Source organism: Gossypium hirsutum, chromosome D12 (genome assembly GCF_007990345.1).
Source record: "Gossypium hirsutum isolate 1008001.06 chromosome D12, Gossypium_hirsutum_v2.1, whole genome shotgun sequence".
NCBI lineage: Eukaryota > Viridiplantae > Streptophyta > Magnoliopsida > Malvales > Malvaceae > Gossypium > Gossypium hirsutum.
Window position 1 is genome coordinate 13,902,432 of NC_053448.1, and position 13,220 is coordinate 13,915,651.

General features: G+C 32.7%; 1 protein-coding gene across 2 annotated transcripts; it reads left to right on the forward strand.

The window, feature by feature from the left end:
- The first annotated feature begins 3,939 nt into the window (after window positions 1–3,939).
- Window positions 3,940–8,613, forward strand: LOC107945299 (mitogen-activated protein kinase kinase kinase 5). 2 transcript variants are annotated; one of them, XM_041108502.1, is made up of 12 exons: window positions 3,940–4,030; window positions 4,162–4,642; window positions 5,086–5,712; window positions 5,790–5,877; window positions 5,995–6,057; window positions 6,153–6,316; window positions 6,513–6,588; window positions 7,017–7,076; window positions 7,149–7,274; window positions 7,552–7,761; window positions 7,837–7,934; window positions 8,048–8,613. In XM_041108502.1, exons 2-12 carry the CDS (start codon window positions 4,176–4,178, stop codon window positions 8,112–8,114), a joined length of 2,046 nt encoding a protein of 681 aa, XP_040964436.1. In that variant the 5' UTR covers window positions 3,940–4,030; window positions 4,162–4,175; the 3' UTR covers window positions 8,115–8,613. The 2 variants fall into 2 exon arrangements, with proteins under 2 accessions (XP_040964436.1, XP_016734746.1); XM_016879257.2 differs by having other exon boundaries at window positions 3,943–4,030; window positions 8,074–8,613.
- Window positions 8,614–13,220: the final 4,607 nt, after the last annotated feature.

A 13,220-nucleotide genomic window follows, 5' to 3' on the forward strand; every position in this document is an offset into this window, starting at 1 on the left:
GATGCAATGCAAAAAGTTTTCTACCCATACCATCCGCTACACACCACGAGTTCCCCAAAACCCGTCATCCGAACTCCAAAAAATTATGGGCTTAAGCCCGTTATGGTTAAAACCACCAATAACAATATGTAGAAAATTATACCAGTAAAAATGCAGACAAGCTGTCAGTAAAAGTGCGATAAATTGCCATTCCCCTCGGTACTCCAGGTGCAGTGCACTGACTTTGAATAATGCGAACTTAATATGTCGTCAGTACTCCACAGAATTCCTCCTCCAACCACAAAATCTCAACCCAATTCATATGCAATATGTCACACAATCTCATACATAATGATATCTAAATAATTTTCACATTCATTCAACATGCTCAGCATGTCTTCAATAATCACATACTTTCAGTAAATAGAAACTGTGTTCCAATATTTCAAATTACCATTGTGTTGGTATCAATCAATATCGTTCAATTTCACATACTTCACAAATTTTCATTGTGTATAAATAACACCCTTTTCAATACACAATATAAAAAATATCTCATACGTTTAAATCATACATAAGCTTAATATGTCAACACATTATATCATTCAGCCAAAAATTCTCATATCTCATAACTCAAATATGCAATTACAAACTCATTCTAATATTCATACTATCAAACTAGCAATTTTGCCAACATGTCAATCTTTTAAGGCTCGAAACATACCTAGTTCGACCACTCACAAAATCAATAATTTGGCTATTAAGCCAATCCAATTAAAAAGATAATTTATCAAATATAACAATATATTTAACATTTTCAAACAATTTTATGAGTTTTAGACCCACACCTTATTTTTCGCTTCCTCACAGCACACTAGCGAATCTTCCAATTTTCTTTAATAATTCCTTAAACAAACTTAAACCAAAATTTAGTATAAATTCAATAAATTTACCATTAAACCAGCCCCCAAATACCCACTAATGATTTCAAACCAATTTTTGAAATTATAACTATTTTATGAATCCAAACTAGTTAGATTCCTTACACTATATCGATGCGAACCATACATACAGTCGTTCTTCACCTTTACGGATGATTTGGGGCGTTTGGGTCAACACCTAATTCAATAATATACTGGAAAATAAGTAGCTAATTAATGATTAAATTCCTTCATTTAATCAATCCATAACCATTACCCAACAACTATGTCGAAATAACAAACTAGTTACTCTTAATTGCATTTACGCTTCACGATTTGTAGGTTCTGAATGACCAATCGATCAAGAACATTTTTCCCTAATTGAAATGGGTTTAAAGGCTGATTAGGAGGGTTCAAGAGCTCAAATTAAGGCTGGAAATATATGTAAGAACCAAGAAACAAAACAACCCTCATTTCTACACATATGCGCACACACCACCACCCATGGTGGCCAAATTGGGGCTGAAATTTAAAACGGTTTGAGATCTCATTAAAATCTAGAAAAATGTCTTTGAAATCATTTAAAATCCCCTAAATTCATGATTTGGAAATTTAGGTTTTTAATTGAAAAAAATTAATCAAGAAATTGAAGAGAAAAGAAACCTTACCCAAGCTAGTCGAGAGAAACGACAATGAGACTTTCTTGGCAATGTTCGGGATCGATCTTGGAGTTCAAGATTTTAGATTTGGGGTTGATTTTAATGAGGAAAAATGATAGCAATAGGGTGGAGAATATGTTAACAAATTTTGTAGCAAAAAGGAAAAAAAATGGTATAACTAGGTGTAGGCGACGATAACAATGGAGGAAAGGAAAAAAAATTAAAATCAAAGAGAAGGAGAGGAACGACTATGGAAATAAAGAGGAGGATTAAAGGTTGGTTATTAGTGAAATTTTAATATTTATACTTAGGTTAACTAGGCTTGGGTAGCCCACACATTAAAATAAGGGGTTTTTGTCAAAAAATTAAATTATTTATATCAGAAAGGAATTGAAGTTAAGACCTCAAGAATAAATTCATTAATGTTAAACCATCAAACCAATGACTCATTCTTAATATAATTTTGAAATATTTATTTAAAAAAAACAAGGCATGTCACATACTAGGGTTTAAGGCAAAATAATAAAAATGGTGAGAGAGAATGGACTTGAACTTGGGTTTCAAGGAACATTTCACTAACATTCAACCAACAAACCAATACATCATTTATTTCCTAAAAATGCATAGATAATCTCAAAAAATTAGGGCATAGCCACTCTCTCTCAATTTCCAACCTTGATTCTACTAACCCCCTATTTTTGGGATGTTACAGATACTAGTGGACTTTTATTGATACCATATGAAAAGTATCGATACTTAGCTGAATTGATTGAAAAACAAAATGTCAATTTGGTACCGATTTTTGAAAGGGGATCAATATTTTGGAAACTATCGATACTTAACCAAAAAGTATTGGTACTTTTTGGCTTACAGCTATACTGACTTGTTTTAAAAACAATTTAATTTTGATTGAAAATTTCTAACTTGATTGAAATTATTTTAACTTAATTTAAAAGTTAATTCAAAAGTTTTCTAAGATAGGTTCAAAATTTTATCTCTTAGACTTCATTTGAAAAATTATTTTACTAATTTTATTTAATTTTAACTTTTATTCAAAAATATTTTAATTTATTATTTCAAAACATATTATTAAATAAAGTTTGATATAACAAATTCAATACATCGATTAGTTTATTAAATAAACATCTAAACTAGTATATTTGAAATAAATAAAAAACTCTATTTCATATATCGATGGTATTCACGATGATGATCCTATATATAAACCTATCTAACAAATGAGCCAACCGTGAACAATTTTTTTTTGAATTGAGGTCGATATATATTCAATAATAATAACAACATTTTTATTTCGAGTTAATAATAAGAAATTAAAAATTATTAGTTTAAATAACAAAGTGAGTTTTCAGGTTTGCCCAAGACAACCGTGAATATAGTATATCCTTTTCAATAACTATACCAACCTTTTTCTCTTTTGGATAATACAAACTAATGATTTTTTTTTCTTTTGGTTATTTGTTATAAAGATTGATCTGAACTAAAACCACAAAAACCTTTCTGTGGACAGAACCAAACCCTCCCGACTTTAATTAATTCGACAACCAAACCCTCTTATCACAGAATAACAAAATCCCACCTCAACAAATAAATCCCGTCATAAAGTAAATAATTTTTTTAAAAATTATGTAATAAATATATTTATTAAAAAATAAAAATAAAAATTAATTATACTTTAGTTACAATGATACGATTAATTATTTATAATGTCTGGTAATTATTTCATTATGATTAATTTTATTGATTTATTATATAAAAAATAAAAATATTCTCATAAAAATATAACAGTTTGTATATAAGTATACATTTTAATTATTTTATAACTGAATTAATACTCGATTGACTCATAGCACCAATTCAATAAAATATTTAAAATAAGTATATATTATATATATATAATATACAATAAATTTTGTCATGTTGACTCTATGTGTGAAAGAAAAAACATGATAATAAAATTATATTTATAAAAAATTTAATAATTGAGTTATAGGTGAAATATTAAAATGTTTATATTTAATTTTTTTAGGTTTAAGTTGAATTGTTAGTCATTATATTTTTAGTTTTTTTATTCAAATATTTCATGTAAAAATAATAAAAGATAAAAATATTATAATATTAATAATATTGTTAAAATTTTTATTAACAATAATAACGAATTTTGAAAGTGTTTCAAAGTCAAAATTACTTTCGCTAAATATATTTTTTTAAAAGGAAAAATTGTAAATTTAAAGATTATTAATTTTTTTTTTTTTTTTAAATGTGATGAGCAAATGCTAAATAAATCAGCTAGGGGCAGAAAAAAAGAAAAGATACTTTATTAACCTATTTTTTTTTAAAAAGGGGGTTTCTGTTATAAACCGCGTAATGTTGCAGACAAAAACCGATTTCTCCATAATTTCCAAACCAAAAACTCCATTGCCCATTGCCATCCAATCCTTTTGGACCATCATTGTACGTTGTTACCCCCTCATTTTTACTTCCCTTTTTGTTGTTGGTGTTGTTGTTAATGGAACATAGGTTTTCCTCTCCTTTTCTTCTCCAATTTTCTTTCATTTCAAATTTGATCATTTCTTTCTTTTCAGAATGATTTCTAGCCATGCGTTGGCTTCAGAACATTTCGTTTTCTTCTTCTTGTTCTTCCAGCAGCAGCTCCGCCTCCTCCGGATCTTCTTCCAGGAAACATTTTGAAGATAATATTAATAGTAATCAGCGTAACCAGAATCAACGTCCTAAATCCCGTTACCATTACTTGGGGCTTCGCATTTCGGGAGCTAGGCTGCGAAGGCAAAAGGAGCCTAAGCGTCTCCCCGAACAGGAACCTCCAAAGAAGGAGGACCCGCAGGCGTCGCCGCTGTCCGCTGGTTGCGATACTCCGTCATTGTCAACTTCTCCGGCTTCGAAGACAACGTCGTCGGCGTTGGCGGTGCCATTGCCGCTTCCGCTTCCGCTTCCTGAAGGAGACGGGGAGCAACGGTTTCCGTCGCCCAAGGAAGTTGGACATAGTAAAGGTTTAGAGGATAGAGATTCAGAAAAAGCAGATGAATCTATTTTTTTGGTTTCAAGGTAGTCTTTTATTTGTTTTTTTTTTGAAATTAATATTTACTTAGAAAGTTCTTGGCCTGGCCCTGCTCCTGCATTAATAGATGCCGTTAGAATTTATTTTTCAAATACATTGAAAACAATATATATAATTTCTTAATAGTTTCTCATTTTCGAAATCATTTGCATGTCTTTAGTTTCTTTCTGTGAATATTTTAGAAACGAATGATATCTTCATAATTGCAATGCTATGTGATTCATAATCTAAATGTTAGAAACAAATTATGAGCTAAAGGATGATTTATTCATAAGTGCAACACTACTTAATTGATAATCTAGATGTTCAATCTGAAATTTAGTTTTGTACTTCATTTAGGTTTTATATTTATAGTCATTGTAGGCACTTCTGATAACTTGTTTGACTGGTTTTCAAGAAATTTAGAGTTTTCTAATTTATCCTATTACAGCGTGTTTGCTTGTTGTGACTCGAGGAAGGCGACAAAGAATGTTGAAACAGTATCATCCTCTAGGGTGTTGCAACAGGAAGTGAATAAAGGTGATAATTCCCATGATGAGTTTATGGTGCATTTTCCTATAAGCAGTACTCCAACGAGTCAGTTTGGAAGTCCTGTAGCCACCCTACAAAAAATGAGTGCCACCGATGTGTTTCCGCATTTCATGGTTCCTACAGACAATCAAATCTGGTCTGCACCAGAGATGAATGCATTAGATGTTGCCGGGCTTCCTCCCCGAGCATTCCATGATTACAATGCATATACCACTGATAACACTCCGCTGCACAGTCCAAATAGAAGTCCTCATCGAAAGAATAGAAGCCAAAGTGGACCTCCTTCTCCAATACATCAGAGGTTGTCACTTGAGAGTATTGAGATCTCATCGTTGCGTTCTGAAAGTAATGGCCCTATCTCTGTGCATCCATTACCTCTTCCTCCAGGAGCAACCGTGGCTTCCCCACCAGCTTCCATTCCACAAGTTGCTAATAAGCCAGAGTCATTGCCAATGAATTGTCGATGGCAAAAGGGCAAGCTTATTGGGCGTGGGACATTTGGAAGTGTTTATGTTGCCAGTAACAGGTATACAAGTTCTATGTATCTTTGCCATCCATTGCACTAGCTATCAGAACACTAAAAGAGATTCTTGTTTCTGACAGAGAAACTGGAGCTTTATGTGCAATGAAGGAAGTTGACATATTTCCAGACGACCCGAAATCTGCAGAGTGTATAAAGCAACTAGAGCAGGTTTTTCTTTTGCAAATATTACATTTATTCACTCTAGGAGGATAAAAGCGGTGATGACCTAATGCCGTTTGTTTCTTTGAATGTCTTCCTAAGCCATGACTACTTTCTTTATTGCAGGAGATCAAGGTTCTTAGCCACCTCAAGCATCCAAATATAGTGCAGTATTATGGTAGTGAAATAGTAAGTTCCAGTTGCATGTTAGGATTTCATCTCTTCTTCTTGCTCCACTTTTGTCTTAAGAATTTCCAATAAGGAATATAAATTACCATATGCAGGTCGAAGACAAGTTCTATATATATCTGGAGTATGTTCATCCTGGTTCAATTAATAAATATGTTCGTGACCACTGTGGCGCCATAACAGAATCTGTTGTTCGCAATTTCACTCGCCATATTCTATGTGGGTTGGCTTACCTGCACAGCACAAAGACCATCCACAGGTACAAAGCAGTGTCCTGATTTTTGGGTTAAAAACAGCCAATTAGAGTAAAAAAAGTGAATGACATCTACTTGCTTTTGTCCAACTCAAATATTAAGCATGGAAATGCTAGTTGTTTGAGGAGAGGACAGAACCTATTTTCGTATTTTAGCATGAAATATTGGTGGCTTCCTATGCTGTTTACTTTTTCTATTCAGGGATATTAAAGGGGCTAATTTGCTTGTTGATGCATCTGGAGTTGTCAAGCTTGCTGACTTTGGGATGTCCAAACATGTAAGTTTCATATCTTCCCCTTCTCTTTGGGTACATGTAAATAAATAATTAGTAGCTTCAGATAAGGCATGTAAATTAGTAGCCAAAGGATCTTTTATCAGCTGATGTCACACAAAAATAAATAATTTAAGGGAAAAGATTCTTTGCAATTCATCCTCCCAATTGCAGTCCTTTATTGGACATTTTAGTTAAGCATAAAAGAAGTGATTAATATAAATGGACATAAGCACAAATGAAGAAGACAGATTAAATCTATGTGTGAAAACTAGAGTTGATTAGCTTGGTGTGGCAGATGTTGTTGTCATCATCATCACAATTTGCCTCTCATCACTTACTGTTACTCCAAGTCATCTTGATTCAAGGTCTTTCGTTAGCTATTATTTTTTCTGATTCTGCTTGAATAATTCTGTATCCATTCCGTTGCACAGCTTAGTGGACAAAGAGCTGATCTATCTTTGAAGGGAAGCCCTTACTGGATGGCTCCAGAGGTACCATCTCGTAATTGTATCATCAAATGATATCTGTATTTTAACATACTGACATCATTCGTTTCCCTGCAGCTCATGCAAGCAGTGATGCAGAAAGATAATAGTTCTGAGCTTGCTCTAGCTGTTGATACTTGGAGTTTGGGATGTACAATTATTGAAATGTTCACTGGTAAAGCACCATGGAGTGAGTATGAAGGGGTAAGCACATTATGTATCTTAATTCACTTAATAAATTAGCTGAGCATTGGAGAAATTTTGACCATTCTAACTTCCCATTGTTGCATGAGATGAGGAAAACGAAAGTTGGTTATGTGCTTCTCATAATGCTAATGATCATATATTCTCTGCCCTGCAATCATTAAAAATTAAATGTTCCGTAATTATGTGCAAGGAAGGACAAGTTCAATAACTTGGTCTCGTTTGTTTTTAAATAAGAGACATTGCCAACTTCTTCATGTTCTCTTCTTTAATGCAGGCTGCCGCTATGTTCAAAGTGATGCGGGATACCCCTCCCATACCTGAAACATTATCACCTGAGGGGAGGGATTTCCTGCGATGCTGTTTCCAAAGAAATCCTGCAGAGAGACCATCTGCAAGTGTGCTACTAGAGCACCGATTTGTCAAAAGCTCACTACAGTCGGGTACCTCATCGAGCTCCTCATCCTTTAATGGGACAAAAGGCATGGTAAATAACTATGCTTACCCTGTTGTTTCCATTGGCTTATGATAGTTTATTTAATAATTAGTTTAATTTATGTAGGATGCACCTCTTAGTCCAGGAGAGCGATCTGAATTTAAACTGGCTCAATCGCCCATGCAACAAGGCTTGCAAAGTGCAAAAACTGTGACTCCTGACTTGTAAGAGTTACATTTTTCCTTGCCGTCGAGCTTAATACTTTTTTCTTTCATTTTGCATATTGTAACTGCTGAATTCAATCGAATACTTCCTTTTTCTTGACTGTCCACTTCAGCTTCATGCATTATTCTTTTTCTCCAGTGAGACTGCACAACGATCTCATTACAAGCATTCCGAGTTAACAGTGGCCCCACGTTATTCACCTCATTCAACCCTTGAAGTTCCTCCTGGTTTGTCTCCCTCATCCTCAGGCCCAAATACTCGTCCTCCCAGCCCTTCTGGCACCACTAATAGATCTATCAACCAGGAGTGTAAGAAAAACCATATCTTCGGATAACATTGAAGGAGGAAACATTGTACATTATTTTCAAGGTTTCTCTGATAAGCAGCTTCAAGCATTGCATTGGAGACAACAAAAAGCCACCATCCGACATGTGGCTGTGGAGAACTGAACTAGAAACCCCCTACCTGATCGCTATCTTCAATGCCTAATCGAAGTTCCTGAAGCCTGTTGTCATCCTTGAAGCATATCTAGAAACAGGTCGATTTTGTAAATTATGGAGTATTTTTTAGAGCCACCAAATTGAGAAAGCTTACATGTATATTCTTACAGAAGTTGACATATCTAATCTTCTTAAGTCGAATGAATTAGTAGATTTTAGAAAGTGTAAGTTAGCCATATATATCAATCTTTTCTTTTCTTTTTTTTTTAATTCCCGCATCTTGAGCGCCCTGCAATGCATTGTTTGAGCCATGTTATTGTTTTTAAATGATCTTAGTTTGTAGTATTTGAACTGAAATGCAGACATGAAACTAGTGGCTTTAGCATTTTCTACCCTACTTTAATAACCATCTTTACGCAAGAGTAGGTTATAATTGTGCAAGCCATGAAGTCTTGAATTTCCTTTTGGTTGGGGATATAGAAGGCCAAGGAGAGAGAAAGACAAAGAAAGGCATTTGGGGATCAATAAAATGACCTCAATTTATCCGATTTCAACTTCATCCCTACATTTAAGTTTGGGAGGGTGAGTCTTTAAATTTATAATTACTTTTTAGATATTTTAATTGATAGCTTTGATTTTTTTCAGAACTTTATTCTTTTAAAGATTCAAGCAAAATTTCGATGTGAGATAGATCAAAGTTGGAAATTTTTCTGAGTTTAAACTAGAGAGAAAATCTTTGAATAAATTTTTTTGTTGTTAAAAGTTGTTTTTTTTTTAATAAAAATCTAAAGGAGCATGAAGATTTGAACAAAACAAAGCAACAAAGCAAACTCCAAAGGATAAGACTTCAACAAAATAATGCATCACCTAGTAAAATGATCTTACTGAGTTACAATCAAATCAAATAAAAAAGAAAAAGAAAAAGAGAAACACCAAAGGCAAAACACTGAAACTTAGATATCACAAATAATCCACAACTCAAGAAGGAAATTAGATAATAGTTTGTGTATGCTTCCGAGGGTTTCATTAGTTTCTCTTGACCTTAATTTCTTTTTTCTTTTTTCTTTTTTGAAAATGTATAAGAAAAACTATTAAGCTAAGACATCTCTTGTCCGGAACACCTTGCTTTTGCTAAGGAACCAATGACCTCGTTGGCTTCATGTAAGATATTTCTAAAGACTATTTCCTGTTTGAGTGAATTGATCTTTGAGCAAATATCCCAATATGTCTAGGGTCGAGACTTCACATTTGTACACCAAGTAAGTCGTTGAAAAAAAATCCGACTCAATAATCAAAATGTTCCTCTCCCTTTAAACAAAATTGGAGAATGATTCAAGTGCAATCTTGAACACCATAATCTTTGCAAAATTGTGATCATTAATCCTAAAGGGCATGAAAACATAGCCAACATTGACCGTAACATTTCATCTAACACCGCCACAATCTATTGCCAAATTGGACTAAAGAAAAGTAGTTATGATCACTCGGTGTTCTACAAACACTCAAAAGAAAGTATATTTTGCTAGTAGTGTATATTGATGATATTTTTATTACAGTGAGTGATGAGGCTGGCATTTTGTCTTTGCGATCTTTTACTCATAATAAATTTCAACCAAAATACTTGGGAAATTTGAATAATTTTTTTGGGTATTGAAGTCACTAGAAGTAAGAAATGTATTTTATTATCTCAAAGGAAATATACTCTTATCAACAAAAACTGGAAAATTGTGGTGTAAGCCATGTAGCACGCCTATAAAGCTTAATCTACAATTTATGAAGAAAGATGGTGATTTATTTAAAGATCTTAAGAGGTATAGAAGGTTAGTTGGAAAGTTGAATATTTTGTTAGCATTGTAAGTCAATTAATATCCTCACCAATGGTGAAACATTGGGCAACTTTGGAAGGAATTCTTGGTTATTTAAAGGGGTCTATTAGACACGGTCTTTTATATAAGAACTATGGGCATGCTAACATTGAATGCTTCTCATATGAAAATTTGGGCAAGGTCTAAGAATGATAGGAGATCTACTATCATATTGTGTTTTTGTATAAGGAAATCTAAGTTCTTGGAAAAGTAAGAAGCAAAATGTAGTATCTGATCGAGTGTAGAGTAAGAATCTAGAGTTATGGCACAATTTGTGGGTGAAGTCATATGGTTGCATCAACTACTAAGAGAAATGGGTTTCAAGACATCGTTGCCAGCCAAGTTATGGTGTGATAACCAAGCTATTCTTCACATGTCTTCTAATCTTATATTCCATGAACGAACCAAACACATCAAAGTTAATTCTCATTTTGTCTATAAGTAGATTCAACAAAAGCTTATCTACAACTCATGTTAAAATGAGAACATTTAGAATACATCTTTACAAAAGCTTTTAGTGGAGCTTGATTTGATTATATTTGTAATAAATTAGGCATGATTGATATTTATGCTCCAACTTAGGGGGAGTGTTAGAGAATATCCTGTGTAGTTATAAGTATATAGCAAATTTATAGGGATTTTATTTTGGTCTCTTTCTTTTTACGTTAAGTTGTAACATATATAAATATGTATCTTATTGTTAAATGGAAATCATATTTTTCACTAAAAATCAATCTATTTTCTGTCAAATCTCTTTCAATGTCACAATTTCACTATAGGTTGGGATGACACACTTAAGACTCAAGAATCTCCAACAATTATGGAAGCTTTTAAGTAATAACCACTAGAGGGAGGCTATAATAAGGAAATGACAACTTGAATGAAGTAAGGAACATGGTTTTTACAACCACTACTAAAAGGAAGAATTTTGGAAAAAACATCCGGTTTGAAAACAATTTTCTTGCACAACGAGAAATAAAAATTTTGAAAACCAAATCGGTTTGTGATATTTAAAAAAATAAACCCTTTATCGAAATCGCACCTGTGTTTTTTGCTAGACGGATCCTTGTTATTCCTAGCTTATAACCGAACGACATTCTCCGTTATTCTTGTACCAGGAGCTATTTTGAGTGCAGGTTTGAACGATTTGAATCAAATACAGAACTAGAAATTTTTTTTTTACTTTCAGCATGAAAGAAAAATCTCTTCTCAATAAAACTAGCAGAGTAAAAATATCTTAGAGAATGAACTCTCACTAGTTTTTGGTAGAGTAACAATATATTAAAGTTGTGTATTTATCCCTACTAGTGCCATCTATTTATAGGGACAAGAAGTAAAACCCTTGTTGAATCGTAGAAATCTATTTCAAATTAAAAAAAGAACTCCTAGTCTAACTAGAAGTATAGGTAGCAAAAACCCTAGTTAATTATAGTAGGGTTTGTTTCTCCTCTCTTAATCATGAGGAGCTTTTGGGCCTCTTCCATATCATGTTCAATTATAAGTACTTAAAATTTTAACCTACTACTTTATAATCCGATTCAACCTAATTTTTTTTCTATTTACCAAAATAAACATCTCAAATTAATTTAAATTAATTAATTTCCCAATTAAATAATTTTCTCAACTCAATTCTAATTCTGTTAAAATCATGGCAACTTTACCATAAAAGAATCTATGAGAAAATATATTTAATATTTCTACATTCAATGGGTTAACTATGACCAAATGATTTATTTCCATTTTCAAACTTTATTTAATTAGGAAACCATAAATTCATTTCCATGTCATTTTCATTTTGGAAAACACCACATTCATTTCCAAATATTTCTCATTTCTCTATTTCTACCATTTTTGTTCATTTGATTCAACATACAATTCATTTTTGGTTTCAACGAGCTAGCGATGGGACCAATTGAACATATGCAATTAAGACTCAAATGATTTATAATTAAGTTTTAGCTTTTCGCCTATTAATTTATAAACTTATTCAGTCACGAAAGTCATTCCACTATAGTATCGTGACTGAGCTCTCCCCAATGACATATCATTACGAAAGCAACTCGATTAGTGCTCATTCAATGATCTTGTCATAAGTGTGTTACCCTCATAGGATATTCTTAGTCTGTTTGGGATAAATCCATTTTCCCAATATGATCCTATTTTACCTCATGGTAATCATTACATTTTTCTTCATGAAAAGTCAATTACTATCAAATAGTAATCAAGTCATTCATCTCAAAGATGAATGACCCGTGGCGACGTTTACTTTTCATCAACCATGTAATGCCAATAAGAAGATATCATTTACCCATGTCTCAGGCTATTAATTCTACTATTGTGAATGACACTACATACTGTAGATGTCATATACTCAAAGCACCAGCTTTTGATTCCTTATCTATTTGAAATCAACCTTTTATTTACATCAAAGTATACGAGTCACGCATACATAGTCTGTCATCTACTTAAGATTTTGGTATATCACACTATGAATATCACAAGTGAATAAATCCATAAATAAATTTCGGATCTATTCTTCTTGGGTCTAGTCCGATGTACTGTCAGTCCAATCAGTCACATCTATTTCTCTATCTTTTGGGAGTCATCCGCTCCGATTCTTAAGACAAGATATCTCCCTAATTAGACTTGATAGACAACATATTAGTCTTTCAATGAGATTGCTCATTTTCAATTAAACTAACGTCATGTTTAGGTTTTCCTACTAATATAAATTAGTCCTTTCATATTACGATCTGACCATGCAATATCGCTTAGTATTAGTTTAAACATTAGACAACCAATAAGTCAATATTTTTTTTATATTTTGCTTTGCATGCAAAAATCACATGAGGATAATTATACAAAGTATATTAATGTAATCAATGAATTGTTTTATTAACCAATCTATTCAAAAAAAATTACAAGCTTACAAATGAATATACTACACTCAAGGAGTAGATCCAACAAAGGAAAGTAGTAG

Bases quoted from the DNA above. Each gene is read 5' to 3' on its own strand.
- LOC107945299 (XM_016879257.2), top strand. From the start codon at position 4,176: ATGCGTTGGCTTCAGAACATTTCGTTTTCTTCTTCTTGTTCTTCCAGC. The intron at 5,713-5,789 runs GTATACAAGTTC...TGTTTCTGACAG, and splicing joins GTTTATGTTGCCAGTAACAG to AGAAACTGGAGCTTTATGTG. The intron at 7,077-7,148 runs GTACCATCTCGT...GTTTCCCTGCAG, and splicing joins CTTACTGGATGGCTCCAGAG to CTCATGCAAGCAGTGATGCA.